The sequence below is a fragment of the Scatophagus argus genome, chromosome 4 (genome assembly GCF_020382885.2).
Source record: "Scatophagus argus isolate fScaArg1 chromosome 4, fScaArg1.pri, whole genome shotgun sequence".
NCBI lineage: Eukaryota > Metazoa > Chordata > Actinopteri > Scatophagidae > Scatophagus > Scatophagus argus.
This window is the reverse complement of record NC_058496.1, coordinates 8,817,425-8,844,563: the sequence shown is the minus strand read 5'-3', so window position 1 is coordinate 8,844,563 and position 27,139 is coordinate 8,817,425. Positions and strand designations below refer to the sequence as shown.

At 40.8% G+C, this 27,139-nt stretch overlaps 3 protein-coding genes across 5 annotated transcripts; 2 read left to right on the top strand and 1 right to left on the bottom strand.

Annotated features, from left to right (window-relative positions):
• Positions 1-56: 56 nt before the first annotated feature.
• On the bottom strand, positions 57-5,399 carry LOC124058355 (rab5 GDP/GTP exchange factor-like). The gene is made up of 9 exons (XM_046387522.1): positions 5,095-5,399; positions 4,067-4,253; positions 3,641-3,768; positions 2,615-2,766; positions 2,449-2,518; positions 2,225-2,360; positions 2,041-2,135; positions 1,228-1,484; positions 57-1,137 (listed from the first exon to the last, which is right to left on the bottom strand). Exons 2-9 carry the CDS (start codon positions 4,222-4,224, stop codon positions 718-720), a joined length of 1,416 nt encoding a protein of 471 aa, XP_046243478.1. The 5' UTR covers positions 4,225-4,253; positions 5,095-5,399; the 3' UTR covers positions 57-717.
• Positions 5,400-6,183: 784 nt separating this feature from the next.
• Positions 6,184-12,850, top strand: cfap251 (cilia and flagella associated protein 251). The gene is made up of 20 exons (XM_046387523.1): positions 6,184-6,526; positions 6,679-6,819; positions 6,956-7,065; positions 7,159-7,267; positions 7,719-7,799; positions 7,897-7,974; positions 8,062-8,103; positions 8,244-8,467; positions 8,566-8,742; positions 8,844-9,091; positions 9,216-9,367; positions 9,534-9,710; positions 9,831-10,015; positions 10,116-10,230; positions 10,671-10,834; positions 10,929-11,019; positions 11,430-11,573; positions 11,701-11,929; positions 12,025-12,147; positions 12,247-12,850. Exons 1-20 carry the CDS (start codon positions 6,359-6,361, stop codon positions 12,369-12,371), a joined length of 2,883 nt encoding a protein of 960 aa, XP_046243479.1. The 5' UTR covers positions 6,184-6,358; the 3' UTR covers positions 12,372-12,850.
• A 195-nt stretch (positions 12,851-13,045) lies between these two features.
• LOC124058354 (MLX interacting protein) lies at positions 13,046-26,473 on the top strand. Of its 3 annotated transcripts, XM_046387520.1 has the most exons (18): positions 13,047-13,686; positions 17,208-17,314; positions 18,274-18,359; positions 18,557-18,646; positions 18,785-18,826; positions 19,150-19,390; positions 19,668-19,757; positions 19,937-20,031; positions 20,823-21,414; positions 21,897-21,982; positions 22,224-22,335; positions 22,419-22,534; positions 22,711-22,818; positions 22,954-23,081; positions 23,201-23,321; positions 23,936-24,065; positions 24,828-24,951; positions 25,555-26,473. In XM_046387520.1, exons 1-17 carry the CDS (start codon positions 13,364-13,366, stop codon positions 24,932-24,934), a joined length of 2,574 nt encoding a protein of 857 aa, XP_046243476.1. In that variant the 5' UTR covers positions 13,047-13,363; the 3' UTR covers positions 24,935-24,951; positions 25,555-26,473. The 3 variants fall into 3 exon arrangements, with proteins under 3 accessions (XP_046243477.1, XP_046243476.1, XP_046243475.1); XM_046387521.1 differs by having other exon boundaries at positions 13,046-13,686; positions 19,219-19,390; positions 24,828-26,473; XM_046387519.1 differs by having other exon boundaries at positions 24,828-26,473.
• Positions 26,474-27,139: the final 666 nt, after the last annotated feature.

Below are 27,139 nucleotides of genomic sequence, written 5' to 3'. Positions count from 1 at the left end.
GACACTTTACAGAACCATCTGCTCAAACATTCACTAAAGGAAAACATAAAAACATGTAATATTAGGTCATAATTCCACTTTAATATAATAATGGATACAATCACAGATCATAACATCAAAACCCCATAATTTCTTCAGAAACAGTTGTAAACAACATGTGTGTTCTGCTGACAAACATAGATGGTAAAATGTGCTTTAAAATTCATTGCAACCGGTATTTCATCTCCGTACAGACAGTGAAGGCAGCATGTTGAGAACAGTCACACAACTCGGAAAAACATGGTTTACCTAAATACACCCTGTGTCTTGCAGTGATCAACAACTCCCATCTAAAATTTACTCCTGTAGCATATTTTTAATTTCACAGTGGTCTACGTGAAGGCACATCGGTACACAATACTACAAAAAAACAAAAATCTTAAATAAGCACTCTTAAAGTGTTAGCTGATATCCCTAAGTGCCATGTACCCTGAGTGCTTCAACATTAATTTGGGTCACATATGTTACGTTAAATGTATTTTAATGGCCTTCATCCTGACACAGGTTACAAGTGCAAATTATCTTTTAACAAATCATTGCAAATCTGTAGGTGCTTTGTGATACTAAATTCAAAGTTTCCTTCAAGAAGTTTACCTTCATGTTCAACTGGTGTACAAATCCCTGCCTTCTGCAGTTGGAACCTAATAATATAAATCAGTGTTTGTTTTGGTGTTTTTGTTAACAGTCTGTGTCTTCTTCTGAACCAGCATGTTGATCTGTAAGCACCACTACCGACTGGTCATTGTCATCCCCTTGCAGTGAGGCAACCTGAGCTGGGGATGACAAGATCTGTGAGAGCTCAACCTGAGCCGCCATCTCCTTCTGTACCAGAGAAAACTGGGTCGTTGCCTCATCCAGCTGGGAATTAACTGCCTGGACCCACTTATGTAGCTCCACGTTGAGAGCATCCATCCCTTGGTCAAGCTTCTCCTGTCTGCCTTTTAGCTCCTCTAACAGGTGTTGTGCATCACTGGCAACCTTCCGCCTCCTGTTTCCCGCAGCGGGAGCACGTTGATGCAGCATGTAGGTCTCAAACTCCTCTGGACTGAGGTTGAGTGCCGGTCCATCCAGTTTTTCAATGAAGGATACTGCACAAGACTAAAACAGGAGAAAAGGGAAAAGAAATGAGTGCTAGACTGACTTTGGTACACAGTATTCTGTGGTGAACGCCGGACACCAAAAACTCACCAAATTTGTGAAATAGTAGCCGCTCTCTCCCGCCATCAGACTGTGAGGGAGACCGAAACGAATCACGTATTGCATGTTGGAGTGTAGTCGAGGTGGATTAGCCTTCAGCACCACATAAATCAGGCCTGAGAGGAAGTCGTCAGCGTTAGCGGGCTCGCTGTTGGACGTGGAGAGCGCCTCAAAGACATGCTGACTGCATTTGGACACACATGCAAGTTTGTCCTGAGGCGCTCGTTTGGCATCCATCTCAATTATGGCTGTTTAAAAATAAAAAAGAGAGCAGAACTTAATTGTTTAAACTAGCGTTCACAAAACTTTTAATGATGTTGATGTTTACTCTTGTGAGCTTAAAGGAGTAGTGCAAAATTTTGGGAAATACTCATTTGCTTTTCTGGCTCAGAGTTAGATGAGAAGATCAAAACCACTCTCATGCCTGTCAATTAAATACATGGCAACGGAAAGCAGCCTATTAGCTTAGACTGAACTGAACTTGAACTTGAATTTCCCTCGGGATCAATAAAGTATCTATCTATCTATCTAGATTAGCTGAAGATAGGGAAGAGCAAGATGGATTTGTCTAATGGTCACTAAATCTGCCTGCTAACTCCTAAAGTCACAACTTAACACAAGGTATTCTGTTTGTTTAATCCATACAAAAGATTAAAACCATATTTAAACAGCAATGAGCCATTTGACAGTGGGTAATGTAGTTTTATATTTAACAGAGAGATGTGAAAGTAATGCTGATTTTCTCATCTGACATATCTACCAAAAAGACAAACTACTGCTCTTAGTGCTACAGTTAAGAATGACCTGTTATAGCAGGCAGGAACGGGTCACATGTGACTGCAGTCTTTTTGTCAGGGAAAGGGACGCTGAGCATCTGGGGAGTAACCCAGTTCAAAGAGCTGCAAAGTAAAAACATCAGAGTCAAACGAGGATTCGGGTTCAAGGTCTGATCAAACACAACACGAGTCACTTGAACATCAGGGCTTACCGGATCCTCCTCTGGAGAGCCAGGTCCTTCTGTTCGTCGTCACAGCTGTCATGGCAGAAAACCCATTTGTGCAGCCGTGTCATTACTAACTTCTCCACATGCTCCATTATCTGAGTAACCTGCACCTCAGAAAAACCTAGAAATAAAAAAAACCCACAAAAGTGATTTATTATTATGTTTTCAGAAGAAACACCTCGAGAAGTTTTGGGCTGATCTGTACTCACTGCTAAAATATTCAGCAAAAGACTGGTAGAAATCTTGCACAAGATCCGACTGCTTCTGAACCGGCAGAGCCTGTAAAGATGATGAAAATCTGTGATCAGAGCAGCTCTGACGTATCACAAGGAAGTTACAAGAGCCATAATGTTAAAATTTTACACTGATAATTACATGATAAGCCTCCATTGTGTTGAGGAAAGCTGTACATCGGGACTGCATGCGCTGGGATGGAGGGCTCCGAAGTAGCTTTAGGAAACCAGTGAAGTCCCCAGGCTCAAGACTCTGGTAGGCTTTTAACACATGTGTGTAGCTTTCAGAAGACTCTAGAGTGACAAAAAGTGGATTTTATTCCAAATAAATAAAGCAACATGCTTTAAAACTGAAACACAATACTCATTATACAGTGAATGAAAACACCTGGTATCTGCTGGATTTTGTTGTCATTACATAATTGCGACTAAAATCATGTCCTGAGTAGGTGCCTGATGTTTTCTGTTAGATATGTGGGCTCTGCATCATGAAGCAGGATTGCTAAACTGGTTTACTGCACAGACAAATACTGCTCTTTTTCCATATAACTATCATGGGTCTTAAAGAGGCTTCAGGACTTGTCTTGGAAAAACAATTTTAACAATCTGCTGTTCATACACAGCCAATGGGAAACACAGACCACTAAACAGGTCAGTAAGTCACAAAGTTTTCCTTTTGATCTCAACAGACTTTGACCGATCACAAGACACAGTTCAACAAATAAAATGGTTGCTTTTCTATTCTGCTATTGTGAGGGGTTTTTTGTTGTTTTGTTGGTCTCTTAGTTGTGTTGTAAATAAGAAGTTTTATGATTTTAGGGCTTTTGATGCCTTTTTGCTTTCGATTTTGATGTAATGCAGCTGGTGAAGGGGGTGTCACAGTTCGTCTGGTTGCCTTTTCACAATTCATTAAGTGCAGTTGTATTGCATGCTTTTGCACAGTTATGATTACAGACTCGCTCCACCTGCTGACACTCATATTTTGAGAGCAATGTATTTGACAAGAAAGTGATAAAACTCACAATAAACATAATAAAATTAGATGAACTTGAGGTAAAGTAGATAAAGTAGAAGCTGTAGGGATTTTTGATGGACAGCACAACCAAACATTAACATACTAAACACACTTTTTTGACTTGGTGGAGCTGAAAACACTGCACTGTACTACCTTGGCGTTTTGGAGGCGATGGGCTGCCCCAGAAGAGCCTCCTCACTGTGTTAATTCGACGTCCTTTCTCTGTGCTTTTCTTCTCCTCGAATTTGGAGAAGGTGAGAGGAGTTCCTTCATTGGTCGGCCTACAAGGAATGACAACATTAAGCATTCAAGCCTAAATCCTCTTTAAAATAAAAGTTAGTTTTTTATTATTTATTTATTTAGGTTGCCCCAAGCTGCTAGTTAGAAGACAATTAGCATTTCTGCTAATGAGTCCAGTAACAGTTACCGTCTTCTCAGAATGGACAACAACGTCCTTCAGCGTCTGTTCCAGTGATCATCAATGCTGTTACTATGAAGTTTTTGTCACACTGCGTTGATATCATACCAGTGCCATTACCGCTAACAAAAACGCTCCCTTTGAGTATGAATGACCGTTACCTCGTGTCTCGTCTCGGGGATCCAGCTGGACGTGCCCTCTCTCTCCAGCACTTGGAGCAGAAGCCTTGCCATGCGGGGTTTCCATAATAACCACAGGAGTTCTTGCAGAGCAGCTCCTCCTGAGAAACTCTGATTCCTCTTTGCTTGTCTGTCCACATTGTAGAGCTCTCTCATATACTACTCCCACCTGTTGAACATAACCCCATATTCTCATATGTAGGTTAAATACAATGGATCTGAGAGTTGAAACACAGCTTGACTTGTGTCTGCAGCTGCAGGGGCCTAAATCTCACAAGCTCCGTGTTCACTGTAGCCTGTTTGTACTAAACTTGGCACATAACCTCGGGCATCTCTAGTTGGCCCGAGGTTCATGGATCATGCAGACAGCCAACAATGCAGCATTACAGCACATGAAAACACTGGTGGTGGTTTAAGTTGAGATCTTCTCTGATATGCTTCTATCAAAACTACAGCGACTCTCGTCAATTGTAGGAAATAAAGAGTCAAAAACACTTGAGAACTCGATATGAGTGTCACCTTGTCAAAGACTTTATCACCGTGTTCTAACTACTTATTCCTAAAATATATACACTGTATAATGTAACTGAAAGCGAGTTTCTCCTTTCTGCCACTTTGCCTTTATAGCCTTCGTGAAGTCTTTCATGTGACTGGCTCTAAACCGTTTCAGCTACATGGAAACACAACATCGAGGCCAACATCCTGACAGAAGCTGAACAACAGTCCACTGTTGAATCTCAGATTAAATCCCCCATTGAAGGAACGCTAACAGCTGATGAGAGCTTAGCGCCGGCTAACGTCGTTAGCAAACAGTTTAAAAGGTCGACAGCGGGTGACAGTCAGCTGAGGGGACTGGAGATAAGAACCACTCGTTAGCTAGCGTCGAGTGGCTAAGCTGACAGCTATTTAACTAATCTATTTCGCTTAAATGTCTAAACTAATTCGACTTGTCTCGCTGTTAAAATGTGAATATTTCTTAGGGTTCCCCGATGGTCGAAATGCCTCCTCACCTGTCAGCTGGTGAAATCATAACTAGCCGCTTCCTTTTCGGATAGCTTCTTCCACCTTCTGGTGTCCTAACTGTCACAAACTCTTCATAACTTGTACGGTGACCGCGTTAATCCTTGAATCCTCGGTCAATGCGATGTTGTTACAAAAGTGTTTAACACTGGTCGCTAAAGTGCCCTAATTTTAAAAGTTGACTGCAAACAGAAAACCTGCCGCTTTCAAACCCGTGTAACCGGAAAAGGCTTGAAGAAACGACTGTCAAGTTAGAAGTACTGACGTTACGACCCGGCGTCGACCTTTCAAAGCAAAGCTTCAACATACCAGAACCACATAAGTGCCCCCTCACTTCCGTGTTTAGTGCGCTCACAACGCAATGGGAGGCTTCTCGAATCACTTACCCAGTACGATCGTCGAGTCAGGTCTGCCTTGACCATAACCTCGCAAATCCCGTAATCTGCCGCGTTTTTGACATTTTATTTTGACTGACTGCGCCGGAAGTCTTTATAAAATATTAATCTGCCTTTACACTTGTGGGGGTCAAATGAAAGAACATCCAGAATTTATCTAACCCGAGGCTAGCGGTGTGCAGGTGTACTTCCTCACTGGCACCACAAGATGGCAGAAACACTCATTATCGGACACTGTTAAAAGACTACTGCTTGTTTGCGTTGGTTGCCGAGCTCCAGTATATTCAATTCGTCATAGTGAACATAACCTACATTGTAATATGATTAATTTACTATGCAAATACATACCCATTTCCCCAATACTTCATGGAATTTTACTGCCTCCTGTGGTCGTTTTAAGGAACTACAATAAATGTTGATTCGTCAAGTGTCGTCAATGCTGACATGACGGTATACTACCACTTTCGGTAAATGCGGTCAAAATAACACACAATGACTACGAGAAAAGTGGTGCTAAAACTACTAGCAGTTTACATTCAACAGTTACTCATAAACTATAACGAACTGAATAGAAATACAATTAACTCAAGCAAATAAATTCGGTTTAGGTATAAGGAACGGGATTGGCTAGGGTCAGGATTAGAATCTCGGGATAAACCAATCAGAGAAGAGGGCGGATCATACCGTCACTTTGCTTAGCGGTAACTAGGCAACGAGTCTCTTCGCAGAACCAAATGTTGTGTGCATTGTTTTTTCCTAAGCTGAATAGTTAACGTTTTTTAAACATACAACGCAAATTATACAGGAACCGATACTGTAGTGATGAGTGCATGGTTAATTTAACTGTAAAATCTAGTGTATGCACAGGATCATGTCAGATTCTGAAGCTAAGGCGGAGTGCAGGAAGAGTGCAGGTGGTGTCAGACAACAAACAGAGGTTGACTTACTCCAGCAGTCTCAAGTCTACACGGCAACCAGAGACACACTTTTCCCAGAGAAGAAAACTCGTTCCCGAACACATTCATTGGTAAGTATGTCAAAACTGTGCATTTGTACATAATGGGTACAGTTTATACACTGACCGTCCGTACATAAACTCAAAAATGTTTTAAGGGAAATGTTTACCTCAAACACAGTGTGTTTCTTTAGATGTTCTTATCAACTTTGCTCTTCATTCAGTCACTAGAATGGGTTTTTGGGATGAATCCTGCTCTTCCTGCCTTCAGTCTGCAAGACCACGATCAGCTGGTGGTGCTCTATGCTGGAGCTCATGTTGGGATCATATACAATCACACCACAAACTCTCAGCACACACTTCAGGTAAGAATCAGTTGCCACAGTCAGTTTGAGATGTGACAGTGTTCATCAGATTAAGTCGGTGGTGTAAGCAATCTGGGTGCCTTCAGATATCTTGCATCAGTTTTAAGCAGCCTACTGCGTACCCCCATCTTCTCAGGGCCACTGCCGCCCCATCTCATGCATGTGTGTGAGTGAAGACAAACGCTGGATTGCAACAGCGGAGCAGGGGCCGAAAAGCACGGTGATGATATGGGACTCCTACTCCGGGTAGCTCTAAATTTTACATTTATTAATTCCTTTTTTTTACGTATGAACCTTTGCTCTTGACGGTAACCACAAACATAATAATAAATATTCCAGCATTCCCGTTCATACGCTGTTCGATTGCCACCCTGAGGGGGGTGTGATTGCGATGGCATTTTCAAGAGACGAAAAACATCTTGCAACTCTTGGGGCTGAGGACGTTCAAGTGAGTATGGACAGATTATATATATATATATATATAAAAGACTGTAAATATTGTTGTTTAGTCTATTTTGTAAGTTGAACAATGCACGAAATAAAGAGACAAATTTATGATATGCCGTTTGATCATCTTACACCTTCTGGTTGATGAATAGGAAATGACAAACACCGTGATGGGGCAGAATATTTATTCAGACATTTATGATTTTAATATTATCTTTTGAAGATTAAGAACCATTAAATGTTAAAAATTTAGAAGAATATAAGGTATGTAACTTTACGGTCAATATCTCACAACAGGACTCTTTCTTGATAAAACCTTATAACATCAATTTCACAAAATGCAAAAACAGCTCAGTTGGTTACTATTTCATACTAGATTTACCAGTATGAAATAATAAATGTTTTTTCTAGAGTAAAATTCCCATCATTTCATATATGACATTTTTTCACAGTGTGTGTGTATTTGGGATTGGACAAACGAAACAGAAAATCCTTTGTGGTTTACTGAACTCAATCCAAAACATGGTTTTCAGGTAAGTAATGTTCTTGATCTTCTTTCAACATTTAAATGTTTCCTAACCCTCTGGTTATGGCATTCAGGAGATGTTTAAATGTTGCTTTGATTTTCAGGGTTCCATCATTTTTAATCCAAACGACAGCACTCAGCTGCTCAGCAGCAGTGAAAGCCACGTGTTATTTTACAGCAGGGTGAGTCCTTCTGTTTCTTTTTAATGAAACACATGGTGTGGCTGTGATGTGTATGGTTATTGCAATGATCAGTTTGTCTTTTTTAAGGCCCTCGGACATCTACAATGTTTTGCCCAGAAGCTTAAGAAGGTAAGGTAATCAATGTTTCTGTCTATTATGGCAGTGAGTGTTTTGCTACATATTTCACAGTGTTTGAATTGCTCTGTGACGCAACCACCACCAGTTGATCTTCTCTTCTTCTGATCTGATCTCTGATCTGATTTACTCAGCCTTCCACTGACACTTCTCAAACTGACAGCATGGCTGGCAGGTCATTCAACAAGTCCGCGTTTCACTGGAGCAAGCCTCAGATCCTAACAGCGACTACAGAGGGCAGCCTAGCACTGTGGGATGTGATGACCTGCTTGGTTGAAAACCAAAGTCTCTACAAAGAAAGAATCAAGTTCATCCCCCTTCAGAAAGATCCGATCACTTGTATCTCCGTATCCGAGAGGTAGCCAGACCCAGAAATACGTTACTGTTATTGTTTCATAAAAGTGGAATGTACTGGTCTCTAATCTCTCTTTGTTTGTGTGTCGTTTTATACCACAGCTATATCGTAACTGGTAACACTCAAGGCCATATTGTGCTTTATGACGAAGAATTCAGGCTTCTCACTTGGTATAATAAATTCAACCTGGACACTATTGTAGACATTTCCTTTTCCAAAGAGTGTACAGAGGGATACCTGGAAGACTGCAGTCTGGAAGCAGAACCATTAATTATCAGGTAGAAGAAGAACAATCTATTATGTTGGGATGTTCTGCATTTTTAAGTCCTCAGTCTAAAGTGTTGCATGACATTTAGTCAGTTGACCTCTTTTTCTGCAGGAACTTTGTTGTGTCTACAGTCAGTTCCATTGTGCATGTGAATACGCAGAAAGGCACCTCTCAAATCCTGCTGCATAAGGATTGCAAGCCTTTACACGCAGTGGCTTGCCACCCCAAACAGCCGGCTGTGGCCATGGGCATTGAAAGTGGGGTTTTAAAAGTGTGGGACTATAACAACAAAGTGGTCACCTGCAGCAGGGTCTTTGAGGCGGAGAAGCAGATTCAGTGTGTCACTTTTGACCCTCAAGGTGAGCTGATACACTTTCTGACTGTCATGTGCAACACTGCTGGTGTTACCCTTCTGCTGCATGAGTTGTCATTGCAAGTAGGCTACATTATCAAGTAAAGACCTGCCCTTTTCTCTCTGAGCAGGATTATACCTGGCAGTCGGCTTTGGCAGTGGAGCTGTTCACATACTCAATCCCAGCACTTTACAGAGTGATCCAAATGAGTGTTTCCACTACACTAAAGACAGCATCCATATCATTACTTTCTCTTCAGATTCAAAGTATCTTGCCACTGCTGTGAGTGAGCCCTTTTTGATTATCAAATATATCTAAACGTCGTGATTGACAAAGGTGACTGTAATGTCAGCCTGTTGTTATATGGATGGTACATTCATATGGCTATGCTCTAACATTCTTACAACTTAAAGTATGACAAATGTTGTTTTCCTGTGTTCACCATTAGGATTCTGGAAAAGCAGTGACGGTGTTCCGCCTGCAGACCAATAAAAACCTTTTGTCTTGTTGGACATATGTGGGCAGATACCATTCCCACTACAAACCCATCACAGACCTCCTCTTTGGGGTTCACCTGGACCGCAAACAACCCAGACTACTCTCTCTGGGAACGGACCGCTGTCTGGTTCGTCTGCTTTGTCAAAGCTGTAGGACTGTGGACTACTTTGGTGTTTTGTGATCCTGTCTTTTATGCTAAATGTTTAGCACACTCACCTCTCTGTGCTCGTGTGGTATTGCGTAATAGGTGGAGTATGACCTGGAAAACAGCGACGTGAATAAGCTTCTCATTTTGAGCTCAGAGCGCATCGAGCAAAGCGCCGTGCCAACATGCATGACTTGGTATCCTCCCCTCACTGCAGAGCAATTTCTTCTTGTTGCCTCAGACCAATACAAGATGAAGCTTTTCAACAGCACGACCAGAATGTGCAGGTCTGCAATACGATTAGACTATTTATGAATTTTATTTATGTCGCATCTTATATGTCAAAGCAAATACTGAAAAACAGTATACATGTGTTTACAAAAACAGAAAGACTCTACTTGGCCCAACATATGGCTCTTCCATCAAGAAAGTAGTGGTCCTTCCCATGTCAGAAGAAGCTGAGACAAAGTCAAATTATCTGGCATTTATCACAGAGGACAAGGTCAGTGCTGGACTTTCTCTGTAGCATTGTATGAAGTAATCTGCTTTTTTGTTTGCTGGACCATATCAAATAACCTGTTTCAGAAAAACAAAATGGAGCCAAAATAACTAATTTATTTCTTGTAAAATTAACCACAAGCGATGCCTTGAAAAGCAGTGCCTCATCAGACTATTTTTACAGGTTAAGTATGGCTGTGTCATTACTGCAAACACTTGAGGGGTTTATTTTTCCTGACTAAATGTTCATCTTGCAGTTGCACCTCCACCTCCCCATACAAACTGCGACCAGAGGTTTTAACGTTTGAATGAATGTGTTCTGTGTGATCCTGCTTTGCGAGACACAGCCCCAGGCTTTTCAACCGCTTTTAAACTGGCATTTTGAGCCCAGTGCTGTTTTTGTAACACATGGTGATTGCCACTAAGAGTGTGTTGTATTTCCAGGTGGGTCTGCAGATTTTGCCTCTGGATGGGAACCCCTATAAGTCCAATGCTTTGATCTGCCATCCCACAGGAGTGTCTTCGTTTGCCTGCTCCTACGATGGCAGATTTGTTTTCACTGCAGGGGGATCTGACTGCACTGTCCTGTCGTGGGAGATAAACTTGAAGTAAGGTTTAATAGTGCCAACCTGAGAACCGGAAGAAATGCTTTCTTGCAATCATGTTTTCTGGACTTAATGATCTCGATTGTTGTGAGTGCAGTGCACTGGAGGGAGCAGCTTCCTTGGGAGGAAAGGACCTGGTACCCTTTTACACTCTTTTAGAGGGAGGCAGAGATGGCAAGTTCTACAGAGTGAGTCAAATGTTTCCTTTGTACGACTGCTGAGTGTGACGTGAACAGCCACAGATTATTCCATTAACAGAAAATGAGAGGCATGTGTCCTATTCAATAAAATTTAGTGTCATCAGAATTATAAGAGTTATGAATTATATTATTTTTCAAGCTGATTTACTTAGTTTTAAAGGTTGGTTTCTTGGTAAAGGTCATTTCATAGAAGTATGTGTCCTGTGGTTTCAGTTTTAAGTTAGTACTTCAGTGTGCTAGGGAAACATTAGTTTTGGTGGGTAAGATTACAGGTTCAGCTTTGTTTTATTGTTTTGTTTTGGTTTTTTTGTAGTTGCTTTCTTTTTCTTTATGTCTCCATAAACAGAGATACTATTTTAACCATAGGTTCTCAGGTTTCTTAGTTTTTGTGTCTTTAGGAGATGGAGGACTTTTTCTATTATTGTCAGCTTCGCTATCAAGGCATTGACTCGATGGAGAATCGACAAATATCTACCAAAATCCCCCTGTCAGAGGTTCCTTCTTTAATGAGAGCTTTGGCCCACTTCCCAACGGAGCAAGAGGTACACTGTGTGTAAATGAAGTTCCATTCAAGAGCAAATTTTATCTGACAGTAAAAACATTACAATGAAGTAGTTTTACATGTGAGACCTATTTTTATATATCTACTTTATTGTTTTTTTTTATCAGATAGAAGATATGCATAATGAGGTCAAGTTCAGCAAGTACGCTGAAACAGGAAAATGCGTGACCGACATCGACCTGGAGGAGTTTATCAAGCTGTATGTCAACCACCGACCGGCCTTCGGCATCTCTAGCGATGAATTTGCCCAAGTTTTTCGCATCCTTGGTGTTCATGATTGTACAGGGCAGCTTGTTCTGCAGAAACATGAGCTGCTAGAACTTCTACAGGCTCGAGGTTCACTGCAGGCTATTTGGCCAGATAATTATTAGTTTTAGCTTTAGTGCTGTCATTGTGCCGACAAAGTTCAACATGCACATTATATTTGACAGGAGAACACATGACAGAGGAGGAGGTGGCAGAGTGTTTCACAACACTTTTAGGCCTCAATGAAGAAGAAGAAGGAGGAGGAGGAGGAGGAGAACAATCTAAACATGACAGTCATAAAGCTGAAAGTATGTACAAGATAACTCACTCACAAACTATAACCACAAATTCACGTAACAGCTGAAAATCATCCTCAATTTTTGGCTTGTGTGTGTTTTTATGTCCAGGGGAGGAGGAATTTTCACTGGAATGTGCGATCCCAGATGAGATTTCTATGGAGACTTTTACATGTGACATCCTGGGCTTTCCTCACTCAGCAGAACGGAGAAGTCGGCCCTCACCTCCAGAGTGATGAAACCAATCAGCTGTCTGCTGGTATAGGAGCAGTAGTGTTCATGAAGAGCCTCAGACTCTCTGCTGTTCTTTTTAAGGTTTCTTTTCAATAACATACCCAAAGAGATATGCTGGAATTTTGAGGTGTTTCAGTTTAAAATATGATGTGTAAATTGCAATATTAAGTGAGACCCACATGTTCAGCTTGTCATATACGGTCCTTTTGTCATTTAAAGTATATTTTGGTGTTACTTCTTTTCTTTTAAGTAAAATGTTGAATGCAGATCCTTGACTTAAAACTAATAAAAGTGATTATTCTGTAATATTGATTAAGTAATGGACTGAAATACATCTCCCACTGTTATACTATCTCGTTGCTTCATGAAAAAATATAGACAACATCAGTTGCATCTATTTGCTTCTTTCCTTATTAACTTTTTAACGGAAATAGTTGAATATTGGAAGGAGAAAGAGAAAGGCTTAAAATATCAGGACCCCTTTCACTTGTGATATGTGAGACTCCAGTCATTTTATATTTCTGAATGAATGAATTAAGATACAGAATATCACTGTTAAATATTTACACTTACTAACCAGTTCTCATTAATTGCTCGTAAAAGCGGAACAGTGTGCGCACTGTCGCCTCGGGTTAATTTGAGTCCTTTAGTGGGTGGGGTTCTGACTCCGGCCAATCAGGAAGGATTTAACACAAGCACTTCCTGCTCCGGACTGAGGAGTCTGCAAGCTGATTTTGTCAGCTGCTCCCAGCTACTCTTACTTACGTCAACTATCTAACAAGACAACAACAAGTCAACTTGGGCCATTAACTACCAACAGCGACCTTTAAAAATGCGTCAGCCGAGGACTTGGGCTGTACGGCGCGAAGTTGACAAACTTTAACCAACAACCTCAGCCGCGTTTTTCCAGCGCTGTTGGCAAGCTTAATGAAAGGGAGTTTTATTGTCCTAGCTTGCTAGCTAACGTTAGCCATTTGTCTGCTGTGCTCCCGATATGGCTACTAGAGAGATGTCTTTCAGGCAGGAATACCGTCGCCCGCCGTCGATCATAAAGCAAGAACAGGAGGACGACTCGGACGCTGAGGAGACCACCCTGGGGCTGAGGAGATCGGACGGTCTGGAGTCTCAGATCATCCACAGCGGACACTTCATGGTGTCATCGCCCCACAGCGAGCACCCCCCAAAGAAAGGATATGACTTCGATACTGTCAACAAACAGACCTGTCAGACGTATCGTTTTGGCAAGGCGAGCATGTCGCACTTCTCCATAGACGCTTCGCTGACCAAACTCTTTGAGTGCATGACTCTAGCCTATAGGTAAGCTGTGGTACATCTCACCACCCCTGTATTCACGTGGGAACGTTTATTTTCCCTTTAGCTCTCTGCAGTATTTTTCACTGGTGTGAAATTGCAGTCACGAGTCCTCTCTTCATGTAACTTCCTGCTTGACCAGAGTCACTTCAGTGCGACAGACATACCAAGACCCGTTACTTTAATAGAAGTAGCAGTTCCACAGAGTAAAAATACTCCAAAACAAGAAAAAGTCCTACGTTCAAAATTTTATTGAAGTAAAAGTACGGAAATATTATCAGCAAAATGCAAATTGTGTGCAGAAATGAGAGCCCCTGTGACTAGCTTTATATGTGAGGATAATATAAATCTTATGTATGATATTATCAGATCATTGCTATTATTACTTTGGATGTCACACAGTTATTTGAATGAAACCATCCGATAAGTTAAGAGGGGAAATGTCTGCTGGAAATGCTAACACTTTGTATTCCACTACAGTGCTTGAGTGAACTGACTATCACTGGTTTAGTTTGGGACTCTATTGAAACATTGTGAGCTCAAAAGATGGCGCCTAATGAGTTCTCAAACCCTCATTGCACTCTTGAAAGACAGACCATTGCTTTAACTTAGGGTGGAACCATTTAAACAGGCAAACCAGGAACAAGCACTTATCTTTTAGGTCTTGCTAAACCTGACATGGACAAGATTCAATTGTATCAGACAGATTTGACACCACTTTCATTACAGAAGAAATATTTTTGTTTGTTTTGATAGCGCTGAACGGGAACACGGGCTGGCACGCCCCCATAGACATACAGTTGTTTGCCAATAAGGATAATAGTGGTATATATTGCGTAAGGTTCTTTCTGAATTCCTGTGAGTCAGGTTGTGCAGCAGGTTCAATCATTCATGGTGATAATTGATGGTTTTGATTCCTGCCTCTTTCATCGCCGCCGAACAAGACAGTCGATGCCAAATTGTTGTAATATGTGTGCCTACTGGGGGAAGAGACAATTCAGTGAGGGCCGGTGCTGCGTGAATTAGTTCTTATCTTACTGGGTATCAGCCGGCTCCACCACTGGGCGAAGGCAAATGCTGAAAACAGATATGTGCTGACATATCTCTCCGTCAAACATTTGCTGTTTTCCAAGGATTTGCTGCTTTTCTTTGTATTTTATGGCAGTAAATGAAGGATCTTTGGGTTTTAGACTGCTGGCTGGACAAAAGAAGCAGTTTGATTGAGATGTCACTTTGGGAAATCGTGAAAAGAATTTAACACATTTTTTGACCTTTCATAGACTAAACAATTAATCAAAATCTAACTTTGTTTTGACACTGACTGATGCACAATTATCAAATTATTAATTATTATCTACTGGGTCCTCTGGAAAGTATTGTTTTAAATATCTGTCAATTTAATTTGGGGCTTATCCTTTAGTCTATAAAATGAGTTGCCACAGGGCAAATCAGTGTCCTCAATTGTTTATCTTTGTCTATCTTTGTCTGTAATTGTGTAAAACTGAGAGAAACAAGCAAAAAAATGTTTTTACTTAATAATTTAGTAAAATTATTAAACTAAAATCAGAATTGCTCTTGACGTACTGTATATTCCTAGACTGAGACATTTCAGCTTTAAATGTGGCCTAAAATTGACAGTTCACCATAATGTCACCACCTACTGCTGTGCCACCACTTTCCTATTTATGTCATAAATGTTTTCCATGCTGGACTTTATTCTCCAGGCTATAAAATACCCTTAAAATGTAAAAGCCGTGATTCATAATGCAGCTCAGTGTCCTGAAAAGGCAAACAAAGACAAACATCAAGGCTGTGAGTGTTGATAAGTTCATATATCTCGGACAAGGTGAATGTATTGTATTTTTTTTAAATACAAACTAAAATGTGCAAATAATAGTCGGGTTTAAATACAGCATATTTAGAGGTAGGGCTCACATTACCCAAGCTTTTCTGTTCACAGCTGTGGTGTTTCTTTAGCTGTGGTGCAAAGCCAGCTGCTCAGAGGATTCCCTCTGACTTTGCAAATGGAACCAACTTGGATTCATTAGGAGGACTATTTATAGACCAGGAAAGCAGTACTACCAGTTACTGTTCTGCTGTTGTCATTCATCTGAAGAGAAGTGATGAGTATTTGTGAACATGAGAATGGTATGTTCATAAACAAGAACAAACACAAGAACACTGGGGTACCTACAAAGCTCTTTTACCACCAAGCTGAACTACCAATCTAACAGCTTCTTCTACTCCCAAGGACTCATACAAAATTCATATGGAAACTAAGCACACAAACAGGAAGGACTGACAGTAAAAAAGACAGAACAGGAAAGAGGGGACACTGGGAGCTGACCCTTTTTGGTTTGGAAGAAACATTCAGTCTATCAAAGCAGATTTGAAATATTTTCTACTGAATATTCTTCTGTAACATTATAAGTCACACTTTTATTTATTTTTTTAAATGAAAGGCTGGGCATAAGATGACATGGCACATGACATGCCACACCTTCAAATGAAGTGGTCCCTTTTTTCTTGGTTGTCATACTATCTTGTCTGCAGTACTCTGATCTTAAACTTTATACCACAGCCGTTTGTTGCTGCTAAGTTTCAGTCAATTATGGGGCAACTCTGCTGTTTAGTATTACCTGCTCCTCATAGTGCAGTCAAAGCAGTGCACACTACTGAATTCCTCAAATGTCAACTTGTTTTACATTTGGTAGCGTGTGTGTGTTGTTTCCTCGCAGTTTATTTGACTCCACGTATCCATATCACAGTTGCAGTGATCATTTGAGCTTAAGCTTGACCTTGATGGATTCCTGCTTGCTTGTCTGGCTTGCTTTATTTCTTGGAGTGTTTTCAGTACAGTGTCTGTGTTTTGTCAAGTTGACCTGTACATTTTTTTCCCAATTATTGGGAACTTTGACTCTCAGGGTAGAGTTAAACCTTGTTCTGTTCCTGTGGCACGGGACACATCGCCCTTTCTGTCATTTGTAAAATAGATCAGCGTTTCCAGAGCCTGCATCGGCACTAGGAGCCTGATTCAGACCAGTCTGTCAGCCTTACGCTCACTCTTCAGACATGTAACTCCACTCGCCAGACGGTGCTCTCTTACCTTTTTAATGAGTGATGGATGCTGGCTCAGCGTTCCAGCGAGCAAGCATCACTCCCAGGTATTAAGGCTTGGGGTCATTGTCAAGCTTCAATATTAATGTCCAATCAGGTCTGTGAGGTGAATGTTAAAAGATTATGACAGAAACAAACCACAAGTTCATGTTGATTTCAACTTATATAAGTTAATAACCATAATAAAAACAACTTCACAAATCCAAGTTAAGGGGTTGTGTTATTGTCGGTCTTTTGATGATCTTCTTCTGCTGATAAAAAATTGGAGCACTGTGATCCTTAAGGGTTTAAATTAGACTTGAGATACTGGGCTCCTAAAAAGTTGAGCTATCACATTTGTTACCTAGAATGTCTTGTTTGTCTCTCATCACTTGAGAACTTCCTCACTGTTAATTTTCTTGTCTTTTCAGCGGTAAGTTGGTATCTCCCAAATGGAAGAACTTCAAGGGGCTAAAACTGCTTTGGAGAGACAAGATCCGCCTCAACAATGCCATATGGAGAGCCTGGTATATGCAGTGTAAGCGTTCCACACACTTTGATTTGATATCCAGAGAGTGTGCACTGGATTGTTTAGTGTTTGGATTTAAAGTGGCTTCAATCTGTTGTCAGAAATGGTAGGGAGACTCCATCGTAAACCTGATTGCTTACGCAGGTTTATTACAACCTATTCTTAACGTGGAGCTGCATTGTGATTTTTATTATTTCCAGATAAATATTGGCAGAGTCTTGGAAACTTCCAGTAACAGGTGGTTGACATAATGCCATGAGCAGTTTTGTGATAGTGACTATAGCAACTCCCACTTATGTCTTAAAAATAAATGCAATCTGAGTCAGGCTTTTCGTGGACTGTGAGCTGAACTATGAAAAAATGATATCACAATCTATTTAACTGTAATTACGATCTTTATTAATCAATTTTGAAATACCCCGTAGACTATAGCCAGAATTAAAATAGCCCATGAATTCATCCATTTTCACTATTTAAAAGAAAAAAACAAAACAATATAACATCTGTACGGTTCACTTGATAGGTAGATGGTGGATGTCTTCATTATCTTGATCTAAAATTGTCAGATTGTCCATCCCCAGGTGAAGCTGCAGTCTGCATACATGATGCAGACAAGTAGTAGGAAAGTATTTGGAGGTGTCAGTGGAAAAGCAAATGTTGGACATTGATGCAAGGTGCTCTGTTTTACGTTACAGAGTTCGTCTGTAATAACCAGCATTCTCTTATGTTGTGTGTAGTGATGCAATGAGCAACAAAGACTGTATGGTGAGGAAGTTTGTGAACCAGAAAGTGCAGATGTTTTACAAAAAGTGAAATTTCAATTTCACTGCTTTTGTGATCTTCATAACTTTAAGTAATGTGGCCTTTAATTACACTGTAAATGTAATTCACAGGTCTAAAACAAAACAACAAAAAAAACCTGTATATTACAACCGAGGGTGACGTTGAGGTTGTTTTTCTACCCTCAGATGTGGAGAGAAGAGATAATCCTGTTTGTCACTTTGTGACTCCCCTGGACTCTACTATAGATATGGACATCCATCGTCCTGCTGAGGTAAGGATAGAAAAATAAAATAATTATGTGATGTACAAACTGCACATAATGTCAGGGAATTTCTACTTTGAATCATTTTATGTTCAGTCGTCTAAACAATTACTTTAGTTTTATGTTTCCCTTGGCACTTCCTCTCTTTGTGTTGTGTGTTTGTCGTGGACTTGGGTTTATTTCCCATCTCCCTCTTTCTTTTGCAGGCTGCTGCCACAGAGGGGAAATGCTGGAAAAGAAGAATTGAAATTGTCATAAGAGAATACCACAAGTGGAGAACGTACTTTAAGAAACGGGTACTACATTGTTCATTTCTTTTACAAATATTTCAGTTTTTGTCAGGCTGATACTGGCCATGTTTTATGCATATCCTGTTTGATTGATCTTAAAACATTGATGTTCATCTAATGTGGCACTCAATAATGTGTTTACAGTTACAGAAGCACAAGGATGAGGACCTCTCAAGCTTGCTTAAGGTATGCAGCATTGCATTATGCCCAACTTACCGAAGCACAGCATGAGCATTACTTTTAGCATCTGTTCACCCAGATGTTGATATTGATGAAATTAATTCACGCTAACCCAGTCACACCTCACGTTATTGTTCATGTACTTTTCACTTTGCATCCATGAATACTTTGTGCTTACACCTGTCTAGCTTGTAATGAAGGTGACTTTTTTTTTTTTAATAATAGTGCCTGAAGTGTGGAGAGAAATCATCCCATGTTGGCTGTACTTAACACTGGCATGCTTGTGTGTCATTAACTTGCTTGGTGGTTACATTTTCTAATATTCAAAGGGCCCAGAGGAGCAGTTATCGCTGTTTGGGGAACTCTCTCCAGACATGCTCCGTGTTTCCCTTTATCAGGATGAAGAGACTGCAGCACGTCGTTTCCCTCGTAAGCATAGTGAAACACCTGCTCCTATGGAGATGGACCCCCTCTTTGACATGGATGTTTTGATGTCTGAGTTTTCAGACACGTTGTTCTCCACGTTGGCCTCACATCAGCCCATAGTCCTGCCAAATCCAAGGGAGATTGGTGAGAAAATCATCAGCTGTGTGTTTTATAAAATCAGTAGAAACATCCTAATTAGATTTCTAGTATCTTCCTACTCACTCAGTACTTCCTTTAATAATAGAGTTTTGGCTAAATGCCTACTTTTGGCTTTGGTTCATTGTGTTTCTTCACATTCAAATTTGTTAACAAACTTCTGTTATTTATAACATCTGAATATGCTGCTACAGTATACTAATGCATCCGTCAAAATGCTCGATGTCTCCCCCTGCCTCTGCCTCTGCCTCATTATCTTCCTCAGCTCATGCAGGAAATGCAGACATGATCCAACCAGGACTCATCCCCTTACAACCCAACCTGGACTTCATGGACTCTTTTGATCCGCTGCAAGGTAGCCGTAAAGCACCACCAATAGCCACCATAGCACCGTGCACACACACTAATTTTGAACACTTTACAGTAATCAAGTGCACATGTTCTTGTAACTCTGCTACAGCAGTTGGCTTAGCTTAACACAAAAAGTAGTGTGGTTTTACTAACCTCTAGCTAACATAGAGACTCTTGTTCCAGACTTATTTCACAGCCTCCGTCAGTCCACCTTCCCCTCTGTTTCCCCTACTGCACCATCTGTCACCCCTCTACCCAGCAGCAGCTCTCAGTCACAGGTAAACACCGAAGCAAAGCACAGTCCCTAACACACACCACCATGATGACAGCAAGGACTGTGTTAAAAAATTTTTTTCTAGATTTACGACATTTAGTGTTTTTAGTCAGTTAACAGAAATTTTCACCACGTCTTGTACCTTATTTCTCTTTTAATGTAGTTACACAAAAATCTATGTAACATAATAATATTACTAAACTTTAGCACTTTTCATACATGACTTGCTGCTCAAACTGCTTAACATTAAATTTATATTCTTTTGAGAATCAAATACTCAAAATATGGCTAAAGATGTTCATGTTGTCATTCTGCAGCATTCATTTATTTAGCCATGTTTTGGTGCATGAATGTTTTAGTTGATTCCATAAATGCAGCTTTACTGTAGATCCTTGTCTGTCATTTAGGTACAAAAATTCAACAGTAACAGTTTCTAAGAGTTAGCCAAGAACTTATTTTGTCAGCACATTAGTGTATGTAAGGGCATGTTTTCAGGTTTTCACAGACTAGGAAAATTAGTTTTTTCTTAAGTGCAAAGTGGTTGCAGTCAGCACTAATATTTCAATGAATAATCAGTCCACGTCTGTCACTGCCGTTGCTGACAAACAGATAAACCATGCAATAGGTTTGGAATAGGTAGAAAGACTGTCTTTTTGCTGTCATGATCTTAGCCAGCACAAAAGAAATAATTTGCAGCTAATGTGAACTTTCAGAGAACTGTGTTTATTTTGTGTCATATTGCACTACATGAAAGGAGTGTATTTATTCCCCTTTTCCTTTGTCATCCCTTGCCAGGCCCAGTTAATATCTTCCATGCAACTCACAACCAACCATATCTCCCCTCCTGGCCCCCTGCCCATCCCCTCTCCCATGACCAGTGAAACCAGTCGAACAGATGGCAACAGTAGTGATGCTGCCTATGTACAAAACTACATGCCTTTGTTTCCTGGGCAGGTGGCCCGCAGCGATCAAGCAGTAGTTTCCACAGTTTCTCAGCCGCTGTCCCATGACCCTCTGGCTCAGTGCCTCTCAGGACAGGACATGGCCTCAGCTGCACCCATGGTGCCTTCACCATTGGAGAACACTTCAGCGCTGGGTGAAACTGTCCCACCATCTGTGATCACGCACACGGCCTCCTCTACTGTCACACCCAGCGACGCGGCCACCACCTTCAGCCACGGCACGGAGTATAGCTCCATATCCACACTACCTCCGCCTCCTCCATCTCAGCTCCAACCTTTGGCTTCGTTGCCTGCCACTTCTGTCCCGCCCTCTCAAACTTTTGCCCTGCCTCGGCCCTTGCAGTCGTCCAGTGCCAACAAAAACCGCCCTGTGCAAAGGATTGCTCTTGCTAACACGCTCCCTTCTTCGCAACTCATCTTCACAGGTCTGTTGCTTTGGATCTTGAGATCAAGATATGATTCTGCGTTTGGAGAAACTGTGCATTAATCACTGTTGATCTGGCAGTGGGGTTGCATCATTTTAACTGATCTACCACAAGATGGCGCTTTTGCCTTTCTTATTTAATCGTGTTGGTAGTATGCATATAGAGTCACTGAAGCTTGTGTCACTGATAATGTCTTCTTGTTTTTTGGCGAGCACAGAACCAAACAAAACCTATTAATGTACGTGATATACTGACATTTGGTTGGGTTGTTGTTTTTGTTAGGTGGGGTGGTCAGCACCAAAACCCCAAGACTATGAGGGTGACTTTGCCTTTCGCTTTATAAAACACCTTTGTAAAATTTTTGCAAAATGTTCTTTTATAATGAAAAACTCACCGAGGACAAATTTGTCACATATGATATGGTGTGGATATTCTCCTAACGTCACACTGCGGTGCCTTACTGTCGTTGTTCACCCTCTCAGGCCCTTTCCCAGGTCATGCTAACACAGTGATCCTTACACCAACACCTTTGAAAGCAGATGTGGTCATGCCTCCTCAGCTTGGAGCGGTATGTTTTCAGTTCTGTCAGTGTCATCCTCACTGTGTCGTTTTTTTTCTCATGCAACAATGGGTCCTGGAATTATTTAGTTGCTAATTCAAAATTACACATTTATATTTCATGGTTGATTTTGTCATGTGTGAAATTATTGAAAAATGAAACTACTATTGCTGTGGAGTCACAGAGTAAAGAAAGGTCATATTTTATTGGTGTTTTTATTGTCTGTTTGTTCTCTTTTCATGAATCTCAGGCTTCTGGATTCCACGTTGTGTCTCATACACAGAAGTCTCCCCAGCCAATTATCCCCAAAGAAAAGCCTGAGTCTTCCAGCTGCAAAAATCAGAAAGCCTCCTCCAGTGTCGGTAAGTGCTCACTTTACCCAGAAAGCACATCAGAACTCCAAAGGCACCGATTGTTAAGTTTGTTTGGTTTTTTTTCTTTCCAGTTCGCAGTCAGCCAGGATCAGGACAAGGCTCACCATGTGGATTAGATCAAGTCCCTAGTCCCCAGTCACTGATCAGCAGCAGCAGGACACCTCGGGTAAAGAATGAACAAAATCAGGTTTGTGCATTTGTTTCTTAACATAAATGTTCTCCTAATGTTTTTATGAGCATATTATTAACTGATTAACATATACGTCTTTCGTAGGATTGGACGTGCCTCGAAAATATTGTGAAAAATGAATAAACATACCCTCAATTTAAGGAATGTCCCCTTCTCCTGCTGTTGTTTGACAGAGCCGGAGGACAACGCACATATCTGCCGAGCAAAAGAGACGATCAAACATAAATAATGGCTTTAAAACACTCTGTGACCTGGTTCCCACTCTAAAGTCGCAATCAAATGTAAGTCTGAGTATCTGGATTCAGGACATCATGATTTTTAGTTTGTAGTGTTACGGTATTTTGCTTCACATACTTTTATAAATATTTTATTTTCTTTCTCCCTTCCTGCCAAATTCATTAACTTTATGAATCTAGATCAGTAATGCAGTGACATTGCAGAAGACAGTGGAGCACATTGGGAAACTCCAGCAGGAGAGACAGCAGATGCAGGACGAGGTCAGGAGACTGCGAGAGGAGATAGAAGAGCTCAACGCCTCCATTAAGTACGTTGAAACACTGGGTTTATCATAACCCTTTTATGATATAAAAAAAGTTGCACAGAAACTTAACTCATTCACTCACAACAACTTTTTTTTTTTCTTCTGTCCCTGTCTGATGACAGCATGTGTCAGAAACAGCTGCCTGCATCAGGAGTGCCCATCAGGCGACATCACTTCAACCACATGCAAGAGTTCAATGAATATGTAAAGAACCGCACTCTTCAGAACTGGAAGTTCTGGATCGTATCCTTCAGTTCACTTACACTGTTTGCTGCTTAGACACAACACATAGTCTGGTGTAATCATCTTTGCTTTAATCTCGAATGCTGTTGTGTCTGACAGGCACCTTATTCAGATGAGACTGATGCCTAACAGAATGATCGTATCCTCTGTCATGCCTAGTGAGGTTAGACATGATAGGAAGTAATGGCTACACAGCTAAACCATTTTAAAATCTTCCCTTTGCTCTTGAGGAAAGCCACGCTACTCTATTCACTCTGTATTTCGGAAGGAGAATTGTTTTGTTGGCCATCTGCCAAATATTGTAGACAGTAAAAATGCTCTGTCTGACGCAGAATTTCCAAGCATTTGTGTGGTGGCTGCTGTCAGTTTCCCGCTGTGGAAGATTTGTCTACACACTGAGCAAATTCAGCAATCACTCATGATCCAGTAGCCAGGGACACTAATTATCTTGGCTAGAGCTCCATGTTTTAGCCCTGTATACCGTGTGCGGTAAATTCATTACACCAAAACAATGCAGAGGCTACTTTTTGTCTGGAGCACAAACAGTTGGTCATGGAGAATTGCATTTTTCTCACTCTGAAGTATAACTGATCCTTGACCACCATCCGTTCCAGTTCAGCATCATCATCAAGCCTCTGTTTGAGACATTCAATGGGATGGTGTCGACTACCAGCAGCGAGGAGCTGTATCATACCACAATGCAGTGGCTCGACCGTTACTGCTCCCTCCCCATGCTCAGACCCAGTAAGTGATAGACTGATAGTTTCTCATAGATAGCACAAACACCCACATGGAGGCATGCAGCTCACCTACTCCATGGCTACAACAGAAAGGATTGGTAATTGTGGATCATTTGTAAGCGCTAGGGGACTTTCTCTTCATCACGTCACTGTGCGTGATTCAGTTACTCAAGATTTTCTACTTCCTATCTGGCACTATCTGTGTTGTTTTTTCCTGACTGTTTTGTTATCAAGCACCCGTGGCAGGAAACAGAGTGTCTCATTTTTTAATAATACATGACATCACTCACGCATGCACTTTCCAATAGTTTTATTTTCTCCATCTCCCACTGGTGACATCAGAAAATTTCTACAATTCAGTCACACTTTGGGCAGCTCACAGTTCAGCTTCAGGAGGCTGGGCCTGCACTGCGTCAGACCTCTGAACTCCTTAAATGTGATGATTCAATTAATGAGTCATATCTATCAGGAAGTTCTGCAGGCAAATCATCAGTTGTAAGAAATATTCATTGCCTTCAGCATGACTCACGGGGTTCTTATGCATTACTTTGGACTCCAAACCTTGCCTGCAACCCAGTCATTACAAATAGTTGGTTGTATTGAGCAACCAACTTGCAGTCCACTTGGAAAATCGTGAATCAAGTACACACTTACTGTAGGGCTCTTGTTAGTTAGCTTCAAAATGCCGCATTTTAAAGCTGAATTACCAGAATCAGAAATGCTTCATTGATCCCTGGTTGTTGAATTGTGGTTAATTGTTTTTCAGTGGTGCTGAGTACCCTACGCCAGCTGAGTACAACCACATCCATCCTCAGTGATCCATCCCTGCTGCCCGAGGAAGCCATCCAAGCCGTCACACACACCAATACGTAGCCTTGCTCTCAGAAGGGGTGAAGTGACAATGCACCACATGAACCTTTTTAACAGCAACCATAAAAATGACGCATCACTAGTTTACCTTATAGCCATTCAGCAAGATCAGCAAGTCTTCTGCAGATCCACGTTGACGCTGAAAAATAAATGAGATGGTTTACGATGGTCATACGTTTGTTCTGTTGTACACTGATTCTTGGGAATGATGCACAAAGGGAACCTTGCCTTTGACATTACATTCATAGCGAAAGTGCAAAAATGGCTTCTGTCGTGGTATATTTCAATGACAGAAACTGCTCCTACTTCTTTTGATACTTAAAGTGAAAATCTTCCAAATACTTTGTAGGAAGGTGGTACTTTTGGTTTGATTTCCGAACAACAATATATATTTAAGTTTTAAGTACTTTTATAATGTAAAAACACAGCGCTGTGTTTAAAAAGGGAAATACTGAGTGACTGTTCATCATTTACGTGTTCTCTCTCAGATGTATTATAAAGTATGTAAGACTTTTTCACAAGGAGGTGAGATGAATCTGGGATTTTTTTATTTATTTTTTTTAGGACTAGCTGGCAGCATAGTTTGTGTGAATTTTTTTTTCTTTTCTTTTTTCTTTTTGAAGGCTCTGAAACCCTCCAGAAAGGCATCACACCAGAATGTGGGGGATCGCCTGAAACATGGTCAGGTTGACTACTTTTGACCTGGCTTAAGATAAGAGCTTTGTCACCTTTTCCATCCCTCATTGACTCAGGTGAATGTTAGTTTGCGTTTCCTGTTTTGTTTTTTTCCATCCACGCTGAACGTCTTTCTTCATTCTTTGCTTGCTCTGCCCACTTGTACAAAACTGTAAATTGTACAAAAAGCAGTCATCTTTATACCTTAGATACACTGTGTTGCATACATGAGTTCCTACTGGGCAGGTCACAGCAAAATGGAGCAATATTACTTACAACCCTCATAGGGAGCATAACTGAATAGGCAGTACAGCTCATATAAATATACTACATTCACATGTACAGTGTTACACGATCTTATCAGAATACACAGTCAGCTTTTCACTGGTCACTCAGGGCTTCACCGGTCAGTGATTATTTTCCTATCAGCTTTGAACAAACTGAGTCAGGGTCCGTCTCAGCAGGAAAACGTGGTGTCTGTAAAGGTACAGGTTGCATCGCGTGGTTTGACGTGTCCTTTTTTCTGCATGTAGTTACACTTATTTATAAAGTGTTAATGGAGCACATAAATAGAGGAGAAATCAATCCATCTGCCATGTTAAGAGACACAGCACATCGAAACAGACCCAAAGCCATGTCGGAGTAGTTTCCTGTCCATTTGGATCATTTTTTGTGTTGCTGGCATTATATTTTATTATATTTGTTTTACTGCTTGGGAATTAGAACCTGTGCAGATTTAGTCAGCGTGTCTGATGTACACCAGCCTTAAGGTGAAATAAAGTGTCCTTACTTGTGATCCTGTGATCTTTGCAGGATGAGAGAGGTCTTTGTCTTCTCTCTTTCTCCTTTTTTTTTTTTTTTTTTTTTTTTTTTTTTAAACTTTTGGTGCAAAACTCCTCAGGCTGAATTTGATTTTGTGGCTTGTGTTTTAAATTTCTTCTCTGCAGAGCAACTGTGTTTACTCTGATTTTTACTACAGAAAAAAGCACCACTGGTAGTTCTTATTTGATGAAAGTGCAGCTTTTATTGCGGATTGGAAAAGCCTTTTAATGACAGATTTTACTTTCCTAAAGATAGAAATCATTTACCTGTTAGGAGTAATCAAAATTCAACAGTTAGCAGTCATGCAGGTCAAGCAGGCTCACTTTTGTGTCAGGTTTAGTGGCCACAAAGTGATTGATTGCGACTGTAAGAAAATGAAAATGTGCCTTTGAATGCAGCTATCGTTGTCTTGATTGTGGACAAATGCCTTTTTTAAATTGTTTTTCCCTCTTAAACAGAGACTAAAAAACATATAGCAGATACCAGAAAGCCCCAATGTTCAACTGCAGCTTGGCATCTTGATTTTATTGTGTGTACCAGATGGTGTACAGTATATCATTGCAGATGGGATCTGCTTAAGTTTGTTCTACCCCAAAGTTAGCATTGTATTTCATTTGTTTTAAGAAGTAAAGAAATTTTCTTATGCTGCATTTGAGTGTTTTTTGTTCTTTCTTCAAAGTTACCAAATGTCTTCATGCAATAAGTTTTATT

Bases quoted from the DNA above. Each gene is read 5' to 3' on its own strand.
- LOC124058355 (XM_046387522.1), bottom strand. From the start codon at position 4,224: ATGTGGACAGACAAGCAAAGAGGAATCAGAGTTTCTCAGGAGGAGCTG. The intron at 3,769-4,066 runs GTAACGGTCATT...CATTCCTTGTAG, and splicing joins TCCCCGAGACGAGACACGAG to GCCGACCAATGAAGGAACTC. The intron at 1,485-2,040 runs GTCATTCTTAAC...ATTTTTAAACAG, and splicing joins GTTCCTGCCTGCTATAACAG to CCATAATTGAGATGGATGCC.
- cfap251 (XM_046387523.1), top strand. From the start codon at position 6,359: ATGCACAGGATCATGTCAGATTCTGAAGCTAAGGCGGAGTGCAGGAAG. The intron at 9,092-9,215 runs GTGAGCTGATAC...CTCTCTGAGCAG, and splicing joins TGTCACTTTTGACCCTCAAG to GATTATACCTGGCAGTCGGC. The intron at 12,148-12,246 runs GTATGTACAAGA...TTTTATGTCCAG, and splicing joins TGACAGTCATAAAGCTGAAA to GGGAGGAGGAATTTTCACTG.
- LOC124058354 (XM_046387520.1), top strand. From the start codon at position 13,364: ATGGCTACTAGAGAGATGTCTTTCAGGCAGGAATACCGTCGCCCGCCG. The intron at 18,827-19,149 runs GTATGCAGCATT...TAATATTCAAAG, and splicing joins ACCTCTCAAGCTTGCTTAAG to GGCCCAGAGGAGCAGTTATC. The intron at 20,032-20,822 runs GTAAACACCGAA...ATCCCTTGCCAG, and splicing joins GCAGCAGCTCTCAGTCACAG to GCCCAGTTAATATCTTCCAT.